The sequence below is a fragment of the Berghia stephanieae genome, chromosome 2 (assembly GCF_034508935.2).
Source record: "Berghia stephanieae isolate SIO BIC M18660-M18661 chromosome 2, UCSD_Bste_1.3, whole genome shotgun sequence".
NCBI classification, from domain to species: domain Eukaryota; kingdom Metazoa; phylum Mollusca; class Gastropoda; order Nudibranchia; family Aeolidiidae; genus Berghia; species Berghia stephanieae.
Window position 1 is genome coordinate 80,004,145 of NC_088361.1, and position 23,408 is coordinate 80,027,552.

The following is a 23,408-nucleotide window of genomic DNA, read 5'->3' on the forward strand; positions in this document are numbered from 1 at the left end:
GAAAATACCAAACGAAAAGTTGAAAATGCAAAGGCTTCTGATGGGATCGGGTCTTATCACTGTGGTTCTCATACCGAGGTCACCGAGGTCACAGCTGATATCAAAACGAAATGGAATCAAAAATGGTTGTATTCTATCAATTTGCAGACTGAAACCCAATTTATTATGTGCTCATTGTAGTATTTAAAATCTTAAAAAATTGAAGCAAAATATTGTGTCTATGACAAGAGGGTCTGTTCACCTAGGTCCATGACAACACAATTTTAATTTCGACCCATAATTGAGTTCGGATGTTTGGACTGCAGATAGAATGTAGGCTACACGTCGTGTTAATCCTATTATTATTATTATATTATTATTATTATTATTATTATTATTATTATTATTATTATTATTATTATTATTATTATTATTATTATTATTATTATTATTATTATTATTCTCATCATCATGCATCATCATCATTATCGTCGTTGTCGTCATCATCACCATTATCGTCGTCATCATCATCATCATCATCATCATCATCATTATTATCATCATCATCATCATCATTAAATTATTTTTTAATTTGATTTTATTTATTTATTTATTTTTTAATTATAACTATTATTGGTCAATTTGGCCACCCACGTGACCATCTGGCATCCACATTGACCCCAAACAAAAAAGGTCCTCATAATTATTATATCTCATAGGATTTTAAAATCAGTCTCTTTTTTTTTCCTCGGTTTCCTCTATTTAAAAAAAGGAGAAAAAGACAAGAAAATAAAACAACAACAAAAAATACCAACAAAAAATATCAAACCAAAATAAAACAAACACTTTAAAAAAAGGAAAGCTTAAAAATATTTTAGTTCTTATTTTTAACAAAATTAGGATATTTATCTGGCATAAGTTATATGCTTTGATTTGTTTACACTTTCATATTTACAGGCAAGTTGACTGCCGACGCCCACAGCTCAGTTTCATACACGTTAAAAATCAACTTATTTAATATTATATGGAAAATAGAGACTATGCATAGACACCGCGTGAAGAATTTTAAAGAGAGTGTAATTGTTTGGTTTAGTCAGAGATACTGAGACTCATGTGCCCTTCCGATCTGATGATACCGACTACTGATGAGAACTGACTTGAGCTGGTCGTCTTGGTCGGACCACTGACAACTCTAAATGAAAAATCATCGTTGGTTAGACTAAGATCGAGATACTTATTAGTGATTCAGTAAAGTAGTCTTGTCTACAAGATATTTTTTATTTATTTGTTTTATCTTAGGAAAGAACATGAGCTCTAAAACTAAAAGGGAATCTGAATCACCTCCTGGCATACGAAATAGTAATAAGAAAACAAAATTAACAAAGGGAGAATCAGATAGTTTGTTCCGTGGTTTGAACTTTTATATTCTCCAAGCTGGCATTGAAAAGGCTAGAATAAATATTTTCAAGCAGAAAATAATTGAGAATGGAGGTGGAATTGAGTGCAGTTTGTCTTCGGACCACAGAGTATCTCATATTATTGTTGATGACAAGATGGAAGTGGACAGAATGTTGAGGTTGCTTGGTCTAACTGAATTTCCCGAATTAACTGTTGTCAAAACTTTGTGGCTGAGTATGTGCCTGCAGAAAAAAGAACTTGTGAAATCACAAGATTATGAGTTGAGACCGTGTATTATCACCACTAATACGAATATAGATGAATGCAATGTAAACTCTATTGATGAATTCAAAATGAAAGTTAGTGATTCTTCGGCTGGTCAAGCAGATGAAAACCAATTCATAAAGAAAGTACAAACTTCTTATGAACAAATGGTTAAACCTGGTGATAGTAAAACAAATGAAGACAGCGATTATGAGGCCAGTGGTGACGATGAACCTAAAATGGAAGAGATGAATTCACAGTTTGGAATTGCAAGAAAGAACATTCCGGTAAGATAAAACAAGGCCATGGTTGCCATTGTATATCTGTATATATGTTAACATTATACAATGGTCTCCATTTATAAGCACTCCGGCTGCAATGCTGACTTCCGCTGCACAAAATGATTTACACCTCAGTGATGAAATGCACAATGCACGCCCTTCATAAAACCTTATGTAATAACAATAGGCTGGCTCGGCAACTCATTGTAACAGTACTGGTATGGGGGATGAAATTAGGGACGGGCAGGCTGTCCACTTATGGTGATGCTGACACGGTGCCAAAAGCCAGGGAAAATAAAAGGAGGGCACAGATTCTCACCAGATGTGGTTTTAATAAATGGTTAATCAAGACAGTCATTTTGACCAGAGTCAGAACCACAACAATAGAAGATTACATAAATATGTGCATGGAATTAAAAATCAAAGAAGCAACAATCACAAGGTTTTTTACCCCTCGTCCCTCATCTATGTGGTAATACTGTCGCATCATGTGGAAGAAAAAAATGGATTTATTGTCCAAAAAAAACAACAACATAAAAATGACTTTTTATTGGAGCAATAGCAGCTCCAAGAAACTAAGAGGAAAAAATGATTTCACTGTAATATAATCATTGAACGTAGACGTAGCAAGAGAAATATGAATCCACTTATAAGCATGATGTTGTGCTTGATTCCCGAGGACCATGCTCATAAATGGAGACCACTGTAATGTCATGTTTTTTTGTCGGGGAAAAACTAAATACAATTAATTTGAAATTACAATAATAAAAAAGAGAAGCATCTAATACTGTCATAGATTCAATTTAAAAAGCCATATGGTTGTGACTTTAGTATCTCTTGTTGTATTTGTTTGCTGAAGACAAGTGTGTGGTTTGAAATTTCTGGCCAAGTTAGCTGCTTCAAAAAAAAAAAGGAGGAAGGGTCGAATTTGTTCTTGTTTAAAACTTTTGATTTCACCATACTTTTTGGTTCAGCTGTTTCATTGCCAGACAAGGGACTGGTTTTGATCTCTTTTTGAGTCAAAAATCGTATTACTGATCCCTCAGTCTAGCCAGCAATGATAAGGTATCTGGGTCTGTTACTGTTAGACTTACGTTTAATCCACAGTGTTGAGAGCAATATAATAATGTAGAAACGGGCTTAATTCTGACTCCTTGGCCCTAATGGCTCTGAAGGATTACTTTTTGTCACCACTTGCAATGTAGAGTATTGACATCATAATTTAAGAGACCACAACTGAATCTGAAACTTAAAGATTGCAGTTTAGATTTTGTAGTAAGGTATAAAAATGAATTTTTAAAGTTTAAAGTCCTATGTTAAGAATTTGTTTTTCTTTACGATTATTAGTGATTCCTTTTTTATATTGATCATGGATTTATTTTCAAAGAATAACAAATCAATGGTAATTTACAATGTCCTGTGAAGAGTGCAGTTTTTTTTTTTTTTTGTAATACAGTCCACTCTGGATAATTGCAACACTTTGGGATCAGTGACAATGTTGCAATTAATTGAAGACGAGTCTCCTGTCCGCTATTGCAACATTTTTTCTCTGGGTTTGCACAGGCCTAGGACCATCCATGTCCTTATTTAAAATTATATTTTTTGGTTTTGCTTGTTGATTTTCGTTTTTTTGTTTTGTTTTGTATTTTTGTATTTTTTTTTCCTTTTAAAAAAAACAAACAATATTTCTTTTTTCTTTTTATGGCTGTAAATTCCATAATTTCCCTTTGCGTTGGCATCACTCATTTCCCTAAGAAGGCATCAAAGGTCGTCTGTTTTCTTGCTGAGGCCTGTTGTTTATAAACATGTTGCTCAATAGTTTGCAATGATCGAGGCAAATCTGCTAAAGAGTCTTCTTGAAAGAGGTGATGGAGATTTTTCCACGAGGTCTAGCTTTTCTTTCTTTGACAAAGGGTCAATTTCATCCTCATTGGCATCCTTTTCAAGACACAGATGTTTTGCCAGCTTAAGAGCTCTTTATTTGACAGCTCTCCTGTCATCTCCAAATTGTTGTCTAAGTCAACAAATTCATTGAATGGCTCTTGGGTGAAATTTTCTGGAATTTCAATGTCATTTGACCTCTCTTCACAAGAAGCCACTAGAGATCCGAAACCTTGTTTTTTGTCTCATATTTGCCCATGTGCCAGTGCAAATTTTCTAAAAGTGGGATGATATGGTCGAATTTTCTTTTTTTGATATATTATGCGGGCTGCTGAATTTTGTACCCATTGTAATTTACCAGTTAATTTCAGTGGGAGACCTGACAAAAGGGAATTGCAATAATCGACCAAAGAAACCATTAATTTTTTGGTCACATTTTCAGTTAAAAAACTTTCTGACAAGGAATATTTTATTGATTTAAAAACTCAGAGATTTACAGACATTATTTATATGGAATGACATAGATAGATTGTTTTAAACATTGTTCTTAGTCCACCGCAGACTGATCAAGTTGATTGAAAGAAAAAAAACATATGTCAGCCCTGTATAGATTTTGAGAAAAGGATGTTTGATGTAAGCCTACATCTTATTCAGATTGGATTAACTTTCACTCCTTTGTTTTCAACATGTGTATGAGATTAGCTGTGATTAGAGACAAATAAGCTCTTACCAAATCTGTTGATCACAAAGCACGGTTGTCAATCCCAAAACAAAGGATATCGCTCCGTCTCTCCTTACAACTGTCATTGTCTAGACTATGCCCGGCCCTCTCACCTCCTATCTAATGGTCACAGATGACCTCACAGACCCATACCGCAAAGTCCCGCCCTCTCTAATAGAGTGGTGACACACTACTGTAGCATTAAATCCTTCCCAATCTTGGTTCTTCAACCTGTCATGATTTTACTCATGATGAAATTTAATCATGAGATTTTGTTTGATTGATTTCTTGAATTTGCCCTTTTTCAGGTCGAAAGTTTGTTGGGATTTACTGAAGTTTGTTGCAATTAACCAGTGACTTTTTATAGACAGTAGATTAATTCTGTTTCTTGAGAAATGTTGTGATTAACTGAAAGTTGCAATTAACTGAGTTTCGATTATCCGGAGTGGATTGCAATATGAAAGATCAGTCAAATCTGAAAAGTAAAGCATTAAACAAATTATTATAACCACCAAAAAGATCCATGTATAACTTAAAATGCTTATTACCTTTTATATACATAGATTTAGAAATACAGGTAGAACAGCCATTTATTTCAATGATATCAAAATGTGAAATGATATCAGAAAACTATAAAGATTCAAACATTTCATGGAGAGTGTCAAAACTAAGATCTGAGCTGTTTGGCACACTCTGTCTGGTTGTTAGAAAAGCACTCTTTATACTTCGTCATCCCAGCCATTGAATGGTTTTGTCTTTATTCTCAAGGTGAACAGCTGGATATGTGCACAATCTTCCAAGAATCCTCAGCCCAATCATAACAGACATATCACAGACAAGTTAGAGGTACTTACTGCTTTACTTTCATCATTTATTTACATTATTATGTCATACTGATTTAGACTGTAAGGCAATGTCCCATTTCCGTCTACTTTTGCAAATGATATTTTACACAAATATAATGTTCGAAACGATTAGAGGCTCTACTGGTGTTGAAAAGCTCAATCCTAATAAGGAAGTATTGTACTTCTTCAGGGCTTTAAAGCATGCGCTTTTCTACATGATGATTTTAGATTGTTTACCAAAATTAAAATAGATTTTTGATTCACATGACTAGAGCATTGTATTAAAACAAAAGTTTCGGCAAGTATGAAGCTGTTTAAAACTGAGAGCCAGACCAATTTGTACAAAAATGAATATGCAGAGTTTCAATTTGAAACTTTCAAACAATGATATGTAACAAGAAATATACCAGCTCATTTTTCTTTTCACTCAACAATGAAACCAATCTCTTAATTTAATCTCTATTTCTATAAACAACATTCTCCAGACGCACTTTTATCAGATTTCTGTCAGGAACTGTTTATTTTGTTGACTGAAGGCCAAAACACTTTGTTTACGCACATTACCCTTAAAAATTTTATTTTAAAGCTTTATATTCAGTTTTGCTCACTGCAATGGTAATAAAACCATTGTTCAATAGTATCTAAATATAGTTTATCTATCATTTATTTATCAAGCGGAACAATATAAGGATTTGCAATAGTGGTTTTTGCTTTTGATTTTGCTTTTGTTATGAATTTGACATTTTGTCCATTATTCCTTACCCACCGGAAAAGAAATAGTATATTAAAGTGGGATTTATGTCAGCATAATATATTGGATTAGAAATAAATAATTCAGAGAAACACGCAAATAAAAAACATTTGAAAATGCATTTTTAAAATGAAACCATATTTTTATTTGTTTCTCTCTTTTTAATTTCAGGAAATGGTGAAAGCCTATGCCAGCACAAATGATAAATGGAGATCATATGGTTATCAGAAATGCATTAGAGCCCTCATGAGGCATCCAAAAACGATTTCCTCGTGGGAGGTACCTTTTTTTCCTTTTCGTCCACAGATCTTTAAAAAAGGAAGAGACTCCCTTTAGAGATATAATTTTGACTATCAATTAGTTACAAGAAATTAGGCTTTCCTTATTTTACTTATAAGTTTACCATGATATACTTTCAAATGAGCCTTAAATGATATAATGGTGTTGAAAGTTTTAAAAAGAACAAAGATCATAAAATGAAAATGCTTTGCTACCCAATAGATAATCTAATAAAGATAGATTTATTATTACTTGTTAGAAGCATAAGGTAAAAAATTATTCTGATGAAATGGTATTTTACAGAATCCTCACCAAGATTGTCAATAATTCAGGCTCTCTACTTGTCGTAATCTCAGTCTTCCTTGTCGTATTTCATTTTCAGGAAGCAAAATCTTTACCAGGTGTTGGTGGCCGTCTTGCAGACAAAATTTGGGAGATAGCTCAAAGTGGTGAATTGCGTAAATTAAACGAATTTAAATCCAGTGAAGATATAAAAACCATGGAATTATTTAACAATGTATGGGGAGCTGGACCTCACACTGCCCAAGTTTGGTATCAACAGGTAAATCATATACAGATATTCAACAAATGAAAGTAACAAATAAAACTAAAACAGTCATTTCTTTTGTGTCTAATTTAAAGATTTAGAGATAATATTTTAAAAGACTAGTATAATGTTTTATACAATGATTGCCTGTGATGAATATAAAAAATAATAACCTTTTTGTCTGTATGCATATGTTATTAGATTGGATTTGGGACATTTGAAATTCTAGGTGCCTGTTCTCATTTTTTACAATTTTATTTATACTTTTGGTAATTAAAAAGAACAAAAATTAGATTGTTTTATTTATATGAGGGTTCAATGAATCAGTTATGTACAGAGGTATATAGCCACAAGTATTGTGTTAATGATAGGTAAGGCATTGTTTTGAACTGTTTCATGACAGTATTTGATTTGTAACCTCTTCTGATATGTTTGATTTTCTTCAATTAAAAAAAAATAATTCAAGTTTAATATTTCAATGTTTATTCAGAAAAGAGTCTATGCTATTTTCTCCTCAAGTTCAATCCAATGATACAGTGGTAAATAACTTACTACAGGAATTTGCGAAATAAAATGTTGAAACAAAAGAAAATCAAGTCAAAACAAAGTTTGAGCCCCTGAGCCTCATCTGGAGACCTAGACAAATTTCAAAGAAGTTGTTATCAAAGCCATATATAAAATATAGTTATGTAGCGTAAATTTGTAATTTTATACAAGCAAGAATATGACATTGAAGGTGATAGGATGATATTTTTGTTTCATTTTCAACACAGGTATTTCTCCTGGATTCTTTTTGAGATATTCAGGAAGACATATTGTGTTTCAGCCAATTATAATAGTGAGGCATTTTATGTTGTTTAATATATTTTCCATCAAAAAATCTTCATGTTTCCAGGGGTTTCGAACAATAGAAGATCTCCGAACAAAAGCTAAACTTACAAGTCAGCAAAAAGTTGGTGTTCGTCTCTATGATGACTTAATTGAAAGGATGCCCAGAGAGGAAGCAGGAAACATAGCAGATTTTGTAAGTTACATAAGTAAAATTTGCTTATAGATGAGTAAAAGAGACATGGCAGCTTAATGATGGATTGCATCCGTTTTCATTTCTGATTTTATATATATATTTAATTATTTATTTATTTACAAGTTACTTTTCTGTTAAAATTGAACTTAATCATCTATGTCCATGTATTAGCTTATGTTTTCCCTAATTAAAAGTTTATTTGCATTTTTGTATTATATTTCTCATTGAATTTGATATCTCTTTTGATCTTCGTTCCTTCATTTACTCATAGATGAGTAAAAGAGACATGGCAACTTGTCGATGGATTGCATCAGTTTTCATTTCTGATTTTATACTGAATTATCATACTCTGTAGTTTTGATGATCAATTGGTACATTGGTACAAGTTTTGATGATCAATTGGTACATTGATACATCAAATGCATTGTACATTGATAGGTCCCCATTGTAATGCCCACGTATGTCATACCTTTCATTTCTTTCTTTCTTTCTTTCTTTTGCCATTGGAAGATCCATAAAAATAAATGTATTAATGGTGTAACAAAAAACAAAACAAAATAAAACCCAACAAAACCTCCCCAAAACCTTGATCTTTTATATAGTGCAATATCCACTAAATGTGCTCAAAGCACTTTACAAAGGGTCCCTGACAAACCGCAACATGTAACGTATAGAACGAGACATGACGCCTGTTAGGTGATGTTACAGTTTTTTTAGACAGAGACAATGCTGTTAACAGCCAGGTACTCATTTTACACCTGAGTATGGGGAGAGAATGTGAGTAAAACCTTTTCCAAGGACTCAACTATGCTCTGAGTGAGGCTCGAAATTAGGAAAATTAGTCTATAGACTCATTATTGTGCTCCTCTCCACGGAAATCTTTAGTAAAAGGCGAAAGATTTACCTATGCGTTGTGAAGAGAAACCAGAGTTAGGACCTTCCGATCCAAAACGAGCGTCATGCCACAAGACCATATAGCCGCTCAAAAAAAAAGGCAAAGGAAACACCTAGAGCAGCATAAAGTTTTCACTGTTTTCCGCCACCCAAAACTGTCCTCTGCAATCCTCCTTGCTCCCCGCCTTTTTATGTTAAAGAGTCTTGTTTGAGAGTTTATGTGAAGACAGGGGTCATTTAAATCGATCAATATTTGAAGGACAGGTTTTCTGGCCAAATTTTTTAAAAGGAGTTTTTCCAGTGTATGGTTAAAGATGCAGTGCAGATTGTCAGGAACCTTGCCATAATTTTTCTTTTTTGGATATAGTTGCATTGCCAGTAATGCCCACTCAGTTGGTTTTTACAAAAAGAAGAAGAAAAAAATTCCACTGTAGAATGAGAACAAAACAAATATATAAACAGGAAATTATAGATATTTTTTTTTTAAATAATAAAGGAATGCCAGATAGTCAAATGATTTTGCTATATTTTTTCCATATTTACGGGGAATGATAGATAAGAATGTGTGTGGCCTTTTTTTTTCGTAATGGCTCTCTGCTTTATCTCATTTATTTTCTTTCAGGTGAGAGAGGCAGCTGAAAGTATCCAACCTGGTATAATCGCCCAGGCTTGTGGTTCATATCGCAGGGGAAAGACTACCTGTGGGGATGTAGATGTTCTAGTTACACACCCCGATGGGAGATCCCACAAGGGAATCTTTGGAAAACTTCTTGATAAGCTCCACGAATCTGGTGAGTTTCAAGTTGAATGTGTTTTGAGATGTAAAGTATTTAGAAAATACATACGATTTTAGAATTATATTGATATGATTATTTAGTCATCCTGGATCATAGCGGGTAAAAATTTTCTCGTGTTAAAATATTTACAAGCCTATTGTGATGTTTGATTAAAAAAAAGATTGAGCTTTTATATAGTGCACTATCCACTAAATGTTCTCAAAGCGCTTTACAAGGGGTCCCTAGCCAATAGCAACATTTAACACTTAGGACAAGACATGACACCTGTAAGGTGATATTATTTTTTTTGGACAGAGACAACGCTGTTAACGGCCAGGTACTCATTTTACACCTGAGTATGGTGAGAGAATATGAGTAAAGAGCTTTTTCCAAGGACTCAACTATGCGCCAAGCGAGGTTCGAAACCATAACCTTCCAATCTGAAAGCAAGTGTCATACCACAAGACCACATAGCCGCACATGTTTGATATTTGATTTATGGGTTGAGAGTTTGGAATTTTCCATTTTAGGAATTGAAACTATATACCGGAATTGATTTTTAATTATCAACTGTTTTAAAGTTTTTTTTAAAACTTGACCTAGATTTGCAAAGTTTTTTAAAGTTATAAGCATGTTCCAATATATATGTATTGTTATTCATCTTTTATTTCCTTAGGATTCTTAACAGACGACCTGGTATCATCTGAGGATAATGGAAACCAGAAAAAATACCTTGGAGTTTGTAAACTTCCTGGGGAGCATACCAAAGTAAGACTCTTTAAAAATGTAATGGAAGAAAATACTGAGATTAATTGGTTGACAGTCAAAAGTGAAGAAGAAAAAGGAAACCAATAATCAGCAAATTTTAGGTGATTTAGCACATATAGATTTATCCAAATCCATTTGTGGACTTTTTTGTTATTTGAGCAGATATGTGTGCTCTTTCAACTTTTTTGATAGACAAAAGTCATTAGATTTTTTTTTTGTTCATACTTTTGGTGTTTATTTTGAATGGATGTTCTATCCAAGATGTTCAAATACAGAAAGGAGGTCCAAGTAATGTCTCTTAAAAAATTTTGTAGATTACTTTCCTATATTTCAGAAATGGATAAATAAATAAAAATCTTATGACTGCATTTGAGATTAAACCATAACATCTTATATATATATATATATATATATATATATATATATATATATATATATATATATATATATATATATATATATATATATATATATATATATATGTTATTATTATTTTTATGTTAAGAATTTAGATATTATACATTATAATTTGTTTGCATTAAGAATTATAAGTTAGTGAAATGAGTATTTTGTTTACAACTGTCCGACATGCTTACATAATCAGAAAAGCCCTCTATCAATTTACGTCTGGAATGCTTAATATTAATATATCAAAAGAAGACCATGTTCTTAAATTCTTTTAAAAGTGTAGCATAGGTATTGATTATTTGAGAAACAAGCAGTCTATATATTAAAAAGAAAAACTACACCCTCACACTTGGCATGATTAGATGCTCTCACCTAGGGTTTTTCTCGAAGGAATAAAGCTAATCCTTCAACCAAACATCCTATGTCAACAAGAATCATCCCTATTGTTTAAGTGAGTTAATTACCCAAGGAAAAAAAATCCGAAATTGCCTTAACTCAGAACCTCTTGGGGCACATGCCAATTCCTTCACCACTCAACCATCTTGCTGGATTTTTAGTTTATCTACTGATTAAGAATTTCTTGTTAATCTAGAGAGCCTTTCATAGACTGGAATTTTAATTTCTTTAAAAAATGATCTTAGAATCCATTATCCCTTTCTTGAGATTGGTATGTAATGAATTCCAGACACCTGGAGCAGCATGAATAAATGTACGATCAGCAGAGGTCTTAGATTTTTCTTGATATTTAAGCAGGAAGACTTTCATTGACATAATTATAGCTCATTACAGCAAAACATTTGTTTTGTTAATTGGCCTTAACATGGCTATTCTCTCATCTCACATTCGTCTTAAATGTCTTATTCACCATGTTTTGTTGACAAAGAGGGAACCCAGAAAGTTTGAATCATTTGTCTATGGGAATTATATTGAAGGTTCGATTCTGGTTTTTTTTCAATCTACTTTACCTCTTCAACTTCAAGGTTCAAGCATTTGTATTCTTAAATTATTTTTTTTTAACAGCACCGACGACTTGACATAATTGTCGTTCCCTACCATGAATTTGCATGCGCTGTGATGTACTTCACTGGCTCTGCACACTTTAACAGATCTCTCAGACTTCTATGCAAAAGACAGGATATGTCACTCAGTGAACACGCTCTCAGAGGTGGAGTCATACGACAGGTAACGACTGTATATATCTAGAAAACAAAATAAAGTCAGAAAGTTGTATGTTTAACTGGATTGAAAAGACAGAGAAACAAAACAAATCTTTAAGTAACTATCTAGAAAAATATGATCTATTTATCTATTTTTAAAAAAAATCTAAGTTTAAGATGGCTGTTAAGTGGTATATGATAAGTTCTTCGTTGAAATATAATGTTTTACTGTCTTCAGAGATTATTTATGCTATCAGTCTTGTTAGGAGTGGTCAAATGAGTAAATATGCATCTTCTAATGATATTGCCAACTGTTCATCCATTCTTGACTTTGATTCCTTTGATGATTTCCTTAGCTGTGCAAAAGGATACTGGATTTGTAGGTTGTAGAAAGGTTGATCCAAGTTTGGCTGCTTTTTTCTGTATTTTCGTTTCTTGGTATATTCGAATGTCCTGGTATCCATTGAAGAACTAAGTGTATTGTAAGGAATTCATCAAGTTTAGATGTTAATCTGTTGAAGGTTGAAGAAGAGTTGTTGGATTCCCGAGCGTGGAAAACTGAGTCTGTGTAAATGGTAGTGTTGAATATTTTAAAAGATTTTAGATGAAAAACAGAAGTGTCGCAATCAGGCTTCTATTGCAACTGGAGATAAAGATAAAGGGAGTAAATCTGACTCGTGAATGATCAATGAATGGATGTGTTGTTCATTCATGAGTCAGATTTACTCCCTTTATCTTTATCTCCATTTTATTGACTTATTTAGGCACCTCCAGTTATTATTTATACTATTGCAACTGCCTGCAAGCACTTTCACGGAAATTATGGGTTTATCAGAGGTTTTGTTTGGTACTTTGTTCTTTATCCTACTCTAAAGCCAGCTTACTGTGTTATTTGTTTGTTTAACATATAAAATGGTTTTTAAACATTTAGTATGTTTCTCTTAGTGGGGACTTGTGCTTGTGTCATGATGAGACTTATGTGATCTCAAACTAAATGCATTGATAGTGTGCTCTTGGAAAATTTACATCTTTCCCTATTTGAACCAGCCCCCTTTGTTTTTTTTATGCAGTCGAACTATGTCAACCTTATTATAGAGTTTTGAAAAAATTTGAATATTTTTTTGGTGCTTTTATCATTTCAGGGAGGTGAAAGGGTTCATGAAGGAACCATCATACCTACACCGACAGAAGAGTCTGTCTTCAAAATCCTCAAAATTCCTTACAGACCACCTGAAGAACGGGACCATTAATATAAGAGGAAAAAAAAAGAGCAAACATAATTACAGTCGCCAATTGTTTCTCAACTCCAAACCCGTAGCATCATTTATTAAGTGTTTTTGAAAAAAAGCAAGTAGGATCACTCAGTTTTGCTTTTATTAGCAGTGGAAGGATGTATGTAGATGGTGTTTCCAAGCTTCCTCTCAGGATTGAAAGAAATAAAGTGAGAAGAGAAGTGCCAGAAGACAATAGAAAATAAAAACTTTTGTGATGGTGGGGAGTTGAGTCCAGGACCTGACTGTTGTGGTACTTCTGCCTGGCCTGGGACGCTCTACAATCAACGCTATCCACCTCTACAAAAAAAAGTGATATCAAACATACTATCTATCTTGAGTTCCTCTCTCAACTCTTCTGACAGTTCTCTACTCACCTCCTTTCTTGTTATTATCAATATAAATGCCAGCTCGACTCACTTTTCTGAATTTCAGTATTACAATGCAAACAATGGATGCAAATTTCTCTTCATCAAAGCGATTCGATCCCCAGTTGAGGAAAGCCGATTTTTTTTCCTGGGACTCATTTCCCCTCAATTTCACGCTGCACCATATATATAACTTTTCAGATTTTTATTTGAATGCAATTTTTAAAAAATTGGAAATTATTTCATTGAACTATCATTTTCTTTGTGAAAAGTGAAAAATCATCCTTTTTTTTTTTTTTTTTTTAAAAACAGATGCAGTATTAATGTGTAGTGGGTGGAATTCCCTTGGGAGGGATGTTGGGGGAGGGGACAGTGGATTCTTATTACTTATTTCTCCATAGCCTTACTATTTCTTTTATCCCTTAATATCATTTGTCCATCCCAAGTGGCTCTGTATCTTTGCTTTGGACTGAAACCATTTGGATTCACAAGTGCTATACAAAAGGCTAGGGGGTCCCGATAGCTCAGTTGGTAGAGCACTTGTTTCACACACAAAGGAACTGTCATCAATCACGGGTCAGTCCAAAAAAGTTTTATAACTCCCTTTCCACCCAGCAGTGATTGGGTAGCTGGGTCTGTTAGATCTGGTGGAAAGTAATTTTGATAAACAAGCATCCTATCCAAAGGATGGCAAACAATTATTATTGTCTGTTTCACACTATAGAAACCGGGATAAACCTTGGGCCCAAATGGTACAAAAGGTTATGTAAAAGACTACTTACTATTGCTATACTAAATGAAATGGAAATTTGGTCTTATCTGGTCAACTAGTGGAATGAGTGAAATATTTTGAAGTGCGTTGATTATGGTGAAATCTTGGATATGGTTTATATATTTTGCATATATATATATATATATATATGCGTGTGTGTGTGTGTATTTTGATGTCGTCTTTGAACAGGTCACTTTAGGACTGACTATTCATGTTTTACTTGTATGTAAACACAAACATATAATATAAATGAGGGAGAGTCAAACTCGTTTAACATTGTTTGGAGATATTGACTAAATTTGATTATTGAATACCATGGCGTAGCGAGCCAGTCTCAACTGTTGAAAATTTATAATTTCTATAATAATTTGCTATAAGCTTGTTCCTCACAGTTTTTAAATAAAGTTTCAAATATGAATATCCCGCATTTGGGTACAAAACAAACGTATGCTTAGCCATTTCTGAATGGAAGACAGAACCTCCCTATGGTTCCTGCCAGATTTTTCTTTCTTGCTTTCTTCTTTCATTTCTGGACTGACAGGTGATCCGTCCTGTTGTAGAATTCAATTTGGCTTTGTAGTTCTGTCCGGAACTAAGATGATTTGGTTTTGCCCTGACTGGCTGAAATCCTCATCTTTGAATATTGTGAACGTGGATGCTTTTCGGAGAAAATGCTGTACTTTTCTCTCTCCATATATTGTCTCTCTCTCAGTGTGTTTTAGAAATCTTACAGATGGCTTATTTTGGTGGAGATGTAATTTAAGAAAGAATTTATTTAGGGCCTGTAAAACCACAGTTGTGTTATGCGGCACTTTGATTTGCATTGTATCAACAAACTAAAAGATTGACAGAAAATAACTTAGTTTTCAACATAACAGCAATAACAGCAGCAATCACAAGAATAATATTAGGATAGCTCGGTTTTCAGACATTTCATGAATGATTCCATGCCAGTGTGTTTATGAGAGTATGAGTGACCTCAGACTGGAGTTACCGAAGTTGAATGCTACTGATTCTTCTACAGACCATTCTTCTTTATCATTTTTTTGTGGTCAGTCTTCACTTTGTTTTTTTGATAATGGAAGACTGAATTGTACGGATATGACTCGTATTGAATTGGGTAAATCAACAAAGTACAAACTGATATAAAAACGGTTGATTAATTAATAATTTACACATTTATTTATCTGTTTAGTAATTGAATCAAACGCCCATTAATTAATTAATTGATTAATATATTTATTTATTTATTATTTACTTACTTTTCATTAAAAATTATACTTAATCATCGATGTCCGTGTATTAACTTATGTTTTCCCTACAAGAAGGTTATTTGCATTTTTGGATAACTTGCTTTGCGAAAAACTATTTACCAAACATAAATATAATTTACAACCATACTTTCTTTCTCTTTTTTTTTTTTCAGACCAAATTTTTATGTTATAGTTTTATTCAATCTATGTCTATGTTTATACACGGTACTCTAAATAATAATGCAAACAGATTATATCTTTGCATTTTCAAATTATGATCTGAAATCCTGCCAATTTTCATGTAACAGAATTTGTGATATTGTGTACATACTTTTATCAAACTTTCCTTGATTATTTATTGATTACAAACTTGTACTGTCCACCATCTCTTTCTATTTTTATTGTACAAAATTGAAGTAAAATTGGATTTTACTAACTTTTGAACACATTTTGAAAAATGACTAGCTTTGTAGATTATTGTTATTATAATTTATTTCAATGGGATTAGGATACGAGCAGCGAGATTGAGGCTAAGATCTCGATTTATCTGAGATCTTGTTGAATGCAAAATGCGATTTTGAATGTAAATTAATAAAGTATTCCTTATTGAATTTGATATCTTTGATCTTCGTTCGTTCATTTCAAGGTTCACTGAACTAGGTTGAATAATAAAATATCAGCTTTGTTGATCTGCTTATGCAATGCTGCAATGGCATAAAATGAAGAGCTGTTTTTTAACTCATAATTTTTACTTCTAGAATGTCCAAGACGTTGAAAGCCTGAGTGGGTGGGTGAGTGGGCTTCCTTTTTATTTCTCTGTCCAAAGCATTTGCATCACACACAAAGAGACCAAGATCGATCTGTGTGCAGTGGAGATTTTTTTTTGACCCTCCTGTCTACCCAGCAGTGGGTAGCTGGGTGTGTTAAATCTGGGAGAAAGTACTGTGCAGATCACTCTTTGATTCTAGTTCTGTTCGTGTTTCAACTTCTCAACTTTCTCATTTTCCTTAGGTGATTTTAAATGCATATATTTAATCCTATGACTATCCTATCATTTTCTTTTTCTCTCCCCCCCCCCCCCCCCCCCCCTGGTGTTGAACTGACCCAAAAGTGTCGCTAACACCATAAAACTCGTAAAAATTATAAACTCTTTTCAAGCCATTACTGTGATGTGAACTTTTATGTAATAGACTTTTCTAAAACAAAACAATGGATTGTACTTTGCATTCTATTTCGTTTACAGCTGTGACTTGACTTACTGACTTAGATGCCTTTCGCGTCTCGACCGAAAGATCGGGTCGCCTTGGCTGTTTCCAGTATTTCCTGTGTGAGGTGTCTCCAATATTGCCGGTCCTCTGCTAGGGTTCTCAGATTTTCAAGGTCCCCTGCCGTTATGAGACTAATGCTTTGTCCAAGTGTTGTGAGGTATTTGTTTAGGATCACAGGGAGTGTTGTGATCGGTCTTCCTCTGAAAAGGTTCCCGTGTTTTTGGAAGTATCCCGACATGGCTTGGTTTGCTGGTATGTTTTTGTCCCTGCGTAGTATGTGACCGAAAAGTTGCCATCGTTGTTGTAAAATGTCAAGGGAGATTGGTCTTTCTTTTGTGATCTTATAGAGTGATTCATTTGAGATCTTTTTGGGGTATTTGATGTCCAGTACCCTTCTTAGCTGTGTGCGATGGAAGGCATCCAGATGTTCTTCTTCGGATTTTGTCAACGCCCAAGTGCCGCAGTTATACAGAAGTACCGGTTTTACAGCTGTATTGATGGTTTAATATGGATTTTAAAATATAGACAGGATGGTGTAGCTTTACGTCTTCACCTTTCAATCAGCGGTCTTGTTGGTTTGTGCCCCACATGCTGTGTTGTTTGGCATTGAGTAAGACGTTTCATCGCTCTAGTTCATCTACTAAAACCCAGAGAGTTGATTAAATACAATTTTCTTTTTAGTATTGAACTGGTTTATTAAAATGTAGACAATATCAGTCAATCCATCAATCGTCAATCATCCTTATCATCATCATCATCATCATCATCATCATCATCATCATCATCATCATCATCATCACCATCGTCGTCGTCATTATCATCATACTCATCTCACCAGCAACAACAGCAACTGAACCAGCTGCAGCATTAACATCGGCGCAGAAGTCGTATTATGTTCCTAGAGAAGAAAGATGTTTTCACTTCAAGTTTAAAAAAAAAAAAAAGAGAAAGAAAAAACAACAAAAAACCCCCAAAAATAAAAAAACAAAAAAACACAACAAAACAACAAAACAAAAACCAGACCATACACACCATAGACACAAAAGCACACACACATGCACACACACTCACCCCCCCCCTCCCACACACACACACATGTAACTCTGAAAATTACTCGATGATGAATTCAACTCTCTTTTTTAATGTAGTCATGTACTAAATTGCATTAGTTTTGGCTCATGTATTAATTATCATATAACCCGTCAACGTGAATAAAACATCTAATTTTATAACTGTCACTAATTGTTTCTGCTACTAGTAGCATTCAAAGATTAATTTTCAATAAAAAGTATTGCTTTATGTTTATATGGCACCAATATAATAGAGATATAGCCGAATCTGAAACAAATCGAAAAATCCCTTGAAGAAAAGAACAAATAATGAATGATAGAATAAATGCTTAGACGTGAAAACAAAATCACTTGTTTAAAAGTAGAAATGAAAATGAAAACTGAATTTAAAAATATACCTTGTGGTTTGATGGTGATTATGGTGATAATGGTGATGAAAATGATGATAATAACGATAATGATGATGAAGAAGATAATGATGATGATTATAATGATGGTTGTGATAATAGTGATGATGGTAATGAAAATGATTGTTAAGTTAATGATACTATTCTAACTTTCATCAAGAGGATTAGGCCGGGTTCGGACACTTTGCTGTTCTCTCATTCACCCAGTACAAAGCATCATCTCCATAAACAAATCGAGCCACTCGTCTAATCGCTTGTTCTACCCTCCCCCCAGTCAAGCCTACAAGTTGTATAACCAATGTAAAACCGTACAACGCTCCGCTGATAACACCGTATACGTTCAGTTTGGACAACGGAGAATCCAGCCCCATATAGAAATAGGATAAGAAACACAACCAGAGAAAGTTAGTCAGCATATAGCCAGCGAGACACCTATTCCTGAAAGTCCTCAAGCCGTCTGCCAGATCCTTCTTTTTCATTCCAAGATTGACGTCGACTCCTAGATATTTGGAAATGAGGGCATCCCAAAATGCATTCTCTTCCCTGGCAACTCTGTCACCTTCGGCCATATCCAGCATGTCAGCGGTCAGGGAAGAAATGACATCATCATTTCCAGTGTTATCTGAGAACGATATTGTTTTATAGTAAAATTTAGAAAAAAACTTAACTTGTCCCCTTTGCTATACATTAATTGTTTTCTTGGTTACTTGTCGATGTAAGCTCAGAGACAAGTCTTCTTGTGCAGCTATTATGGTCTTGTGGTATGACACTTGCCTTTGGATCGTAAGGTCCTGGGTTCGAGTCTCGTTCTTAGCGGCGCATAGTTGAGTCCTTGGAAAATGCCTTTACTCACATTTTCTCTTGTATAAAACGAGAAGCTGTCCGTTAACAGCTTTATTTCTTTCGGAAAACAAATTTTATCGTCTAGCATGCGTCATTGTCTCGTCCTGCATGTTATGTGTTGCTGTTGGCAAGGAACCCATTGTAGTACGTTTAGTGTATTTTGCGCTATATAAATAGTGCATATGCACTAGATTGGATATACACATTCACATAACCACGAAGAAAGGACCGAGGAATAGACCTCAAAGTGCCACCGGTAACTATAAAAAACAAAAACAATCTTACTTTACTCAGAGGTGTTCTTGCTTTATGACGTTTTGTTTTTTTCCATAATTTACAATTGGCGATTATGAGAGCTCAGGAATAACTACAATTTATCCTTGGAAAAGGGGTTCTCGTTATAACCGAGCGTTACTATACTAAGTATTGTCAGCTGGAGGCATAGAGCCATCATATACCGTCAACTGAGGATATCATGAGAAAGCTTGGACGTGGTCGTAATCAATTATCAATTCATAAATCCATCAATCTGTCAATCCATCAATTTATCAATCCATAAGTCCATCCATCTATCCATTAATGAAAAGGCTACGTAAATTAAACTGAAATAAATTCACCACTAGTATCCTTTAAGAAGGCCAACGGAACTCTTTACTTAAAATTTTCGGGACCAAATATTTTCTTCTACAGCTGGATTTAACTTTGAAAAGACTTGATAGATATAATAATTTCTATAGAGCATAACCATGACGATGTCATGCTCTATGCGCTTTACACTGGCATTATTACATTAAATTATACATTTGTAACAATAATTTACAACGCACATAATTTCAATTGACACATGCAAATAAAACCAAAGTAGTACAATACAATCAAAGACTCTATGCAAGATATTTCTCATAAAATATATGATGTTTCAATCTATATTTTAACTCACTCAACCCTAACACTGACTATATCCGTAGTTTACCCGGGTTACTTTTACCCCACGCCCATTTATTACATTTTTATGAGATAAACTATGGGTGTAGTATCAAAGCTAATGTTTTTAGTTTTTTTGCATGTTAATGGTAGTTGAATAAAACTATCTATGTACATGCTCATTTTTAATACATTTTTTTCCAATTTTGAAAAGTAGCAAAAATCTCTAGGATTGAGTGAGTTACTTTTACTGGTTTGGGGAGAGAATCCCGAACTATAGGGCCTCAATTACAAAATGATCTCTCTCCATACGTTTTCAATCATGGTATATTAAAACAGAGTTTAGTGGTAAAGTGGTGATGAACACGTCGGCTATGATTTCTAACAGGTTTCAAGCCATCAAAGACTGGAACGCTCTTCCCGAATCATGTGTGAACACAACAGATTTAGAAGCATTCAAACGAAGATTATCAAAATTCTTCAGACTAAACACCAACAATGGCTGTCACATTCAACAACTCTCTCCGCCCTCGAATACAAATACTCAGAATTGAGTCGACTTCGAGTAACATTCAGATTCAGAAACGACGATTGTTTTCTGCACTGATTTACACAACGTTTCTAACCGTTAATAGTCAATGCATAACTCACTTCCATTTTCGGTTTGTTTTTTCCTTCTTTTGAGTTTGCCTTTCAACTTCGTGTAGCAAGATGTTAAGGATATTTTCTTGGCTGTGGTCTGGTAGTGATGGAATGTAAAGCAGAAATGAATGGACAATTTTCCAATAAATACGATTATTGTTATGACGATGGCGATGATGATGATGATGATGATGATGATGATGATGATAATGATGATGATGATGATGATGATGATAATGATGATGATGTTGATGATAATGATGATGATGTTGATGATGATGATGATGATGATGATGATGATGATTATGATGATGATGATGATGATGATAATGATGATGATGTTGATGATAATGATGATGATAATTTTCATGATTATATAATGGGAGAATGTATCAATACTAAAATTAATAATAATGACAATGAACTGCTGCACTAAGAATTATTAGATTGTTTTATTGATGCATTTGTATTTTTTCATCGCAAAATTCTTACCAAAGTAGTGGTTGGGTTCCATGTCAGACAATAAGAAAGTTGAAATTGTGATAAACAATTCCATTTTCATAGATTTCGTATAGCATACTGTCTATTTTTTTTACATTAAAAAGAAACACTGTTATTCGGTTAAACTTGAAATATCAATCAAAACTACCCGGCAAATTATACAAATAGTCCATCTCCGACTGACATCTACTATAAAATGTTATCATAACGATAATCTAACTCACGGAATCTCTGGTCCCCCAACTTTGGTCTATGATATTGGCAACGCTGTATATTGGAAGTAAAATGTGCATGGCAGGGAATATAAGGAGATACGCCAGGCCATAGACAAACTGGTACATTTCCCTGGGGTGCATGAGTCCGGCGTAAACCAGACTGAGGGCAAGCATCAAGATGACGTAATGCTCTTGGAAGTGAAAGTTGCCATCTTCGATATCTGAGGCGTAGAAAATGGAAAAAATGAGAGGAGACAAATGAATATGTTTGTTATTCTGGTTCATTTTTTTTAACCCTCTGTTTAAAATTTCCTTTATTTATTTCCACGAGGAAACAATACGTCTTTAATCTATGCTTCAATGGAAGACTAAAATATCCACACGTCAGCTTTAGAGCTGTGATGTATGTGAGAGCGAAATGACTTGCTCAAGTGCATAAAGCGTAGCACGCGAGAGTCGAACCTGGTACCTTAGTTAGATTACCTACCTCCTGTATGAAGCGAAGACCATTCATCTGTACGACACTGGCTCACTTTCCTTTAATTTAATTGTAAAACCTACAATATGTCATGTATTAACGGAAATATGTTGAAGTAATTTGTACCAATAACAAAAAGAGACGAGAAGAGCGGGGAGAAATAACAATTAACCTTATCAATGAAAATCCCATTTTATATTGCTTTGTTTTCATATATCATGGGCCATGTTTTTAATGTTGCAGTATGTAGAGGGTTTGTATACAGCCCACAACAGGTTTTCGGGATAGATGCATATTTAGCGCTAGAACCCATAAAAAAACAACAACAAAAAAAAAAACAAAAAAAACAAAACAAAACAAACAAAACAAAACAAACAAGCAAACGGAAAAAAAAAACAAAAAACAAAAAAAACAAAACACATTTGAAAAATGACCGCTGGTAATTAAATCACTCAACAACTTTTGCGCTGTTTAAGGATCAGCCCCATTGGGTTTCTTTCTCTCCCTCTCTCTTTTTAGATAGTTAATTGACAATATTGAATATTAATCTCTTTTCATAAATGAAATCAATTACGCCTAGGATTTCGCAGAATTCTTGATGTTTAATGCAACAAAATCTCCACTTACCTTGCGCCATTTCAACAGAAATTTTGTAAGTTCCGTAGATGGCAACTGCAGCAAAGAGACTTCCCATGATGCCTGTCAGCATACTGGTCATAATGCCTTGGTTCTCAACACTCAGATACGTACACAAGATGGCGTACATGAGCACTACCAAGGCCAAAGGTACAGTTGTGTATGCATATGGAACAGAAAACATAAGCTCCAAACCTGGCAAATAGTATGTGTATATAAATATATACATTTAATACGATATGCACAATCATATTGCACGTTTCCAGTCTAGCAACGTGCAAGATGCGCGTTAAAATGCTTACGATTGTTTCAAAATTATAAATCAAATATGTTCATTTCATTCAGAGCAAGTCACATGACTGACGTACTTTTTCTTCTCGCAATCTTACAATATCTCATAAATAACATCAAACTCAAGCGCAATAACTTGTGTAAAGAACCTTGGCCAATATTACAACATCATATTACCATGATTGTCATCATCCTGGTGTTCAATGACACGCTTATTGAAAATAGAGACTTGGTAGCAATTGTCCATGGACGCCAAATTGAAGATTAGCCACGATGTCAACCTGATATATCCAGGTGAAATTCTCTTTCGGGTTATGAAACGTTGGCCGCCCATGTATCGGTTGATTCTTCATTGGTCCACTGTCTTGCTATCTATACTTATAATTTCTTCTTTTCACGTGGTTTTGTGTCGTTGTTCTGAAATGGTTTTACGGAACGGAGGTTCTGGTTGGAAACACGCACTGAGAAAGAGATAGGTTTATTTTTCGGTGAGATA

At 34.0% G+C, this 23,408-nt stretch overlaps 2 protein-coding genes and 1 pseudogene across 3 annotated transcripts in view; 1 reads left to right on the forward strand and 2 right to left on the reverse strand.

The window, feature by feature from the left end:
- Window positions 1–914: 914 nt before the first annotated feature.
- LOC144965614 (DNA polymerase lambda-like) lies at window positions 915–16,253 on the forward strand. Of its 2 annotated transcripts, XM_078901155.1 has the most exons (9): window positions 915–1,928; window positions 5,293–5,370; window positions 6,292–6,399; window positions 6,782–6,961; window positions 7,842–7,970; window positions 9,487–9,655; window positions 10,317–10,408; window positions 11,837–11,998; window positions 13,116–16,253. In XM_078901155.1, the coding sequence occupies exons 1-9, from the start codon at window positions 1,287–1,289 to the stop codon at window positions 13,221–13,223; spliced, it is 1,668 nt and encodes a 555-aa protein (XP_078757281.1). In that variant the 5' UTR covers window positions 915–1,286; the 3' UTR covers window positions 13,224–16,253. The 2 variants fall into 2 exon arrangements, with proteins under 2 accessions (XP_078757281.1, XP_078757282.1); XM_078901156.1 differs by lacking the exon at window positions 11,837–11,998 and having other exon boundaries at window positions 1,142–1,928; window positions 13,116–13,453.
- LOC144966800 (U5 spliceosomal RNA) lies at window positions 8,780–8,903 on the reverse strand (annotated as a pseudogene).
- Window positions 16,254–17,574: 1,321 nt separating the features above from the next.
- The window catches only part of LOC144965615 (uncharacterized), a 24,006-nt gene continuing 18,172 nt past the window's right edge, over window positions 17,575–23,408 (reverse strand). The window contains exons 11-14 of the mRNA XM_078901157.1: window positions 22,613–22,816; window positions 21,517–21,728; window positions 20,801–20,888; window positions 17,575–19,004 (exon numbers count right to left, since the gene is read on the reverse strand). Of these exons, the coding sequence (XP_078757283.1) occupies window positions 18,547–19,004; window positions 20,801–20,888; window positions 21,517–21,728; window positions 22,613–22,816 (962 nt within the window). The 3' untranslated portion in view covers window positions 17,575–18,546. The remainder of the gene's footprint in view (window positions 19,005–20,800; window positions 20,889–21,516; window positions 21,729–22,612; window positions 22,817–23,408) is intronic.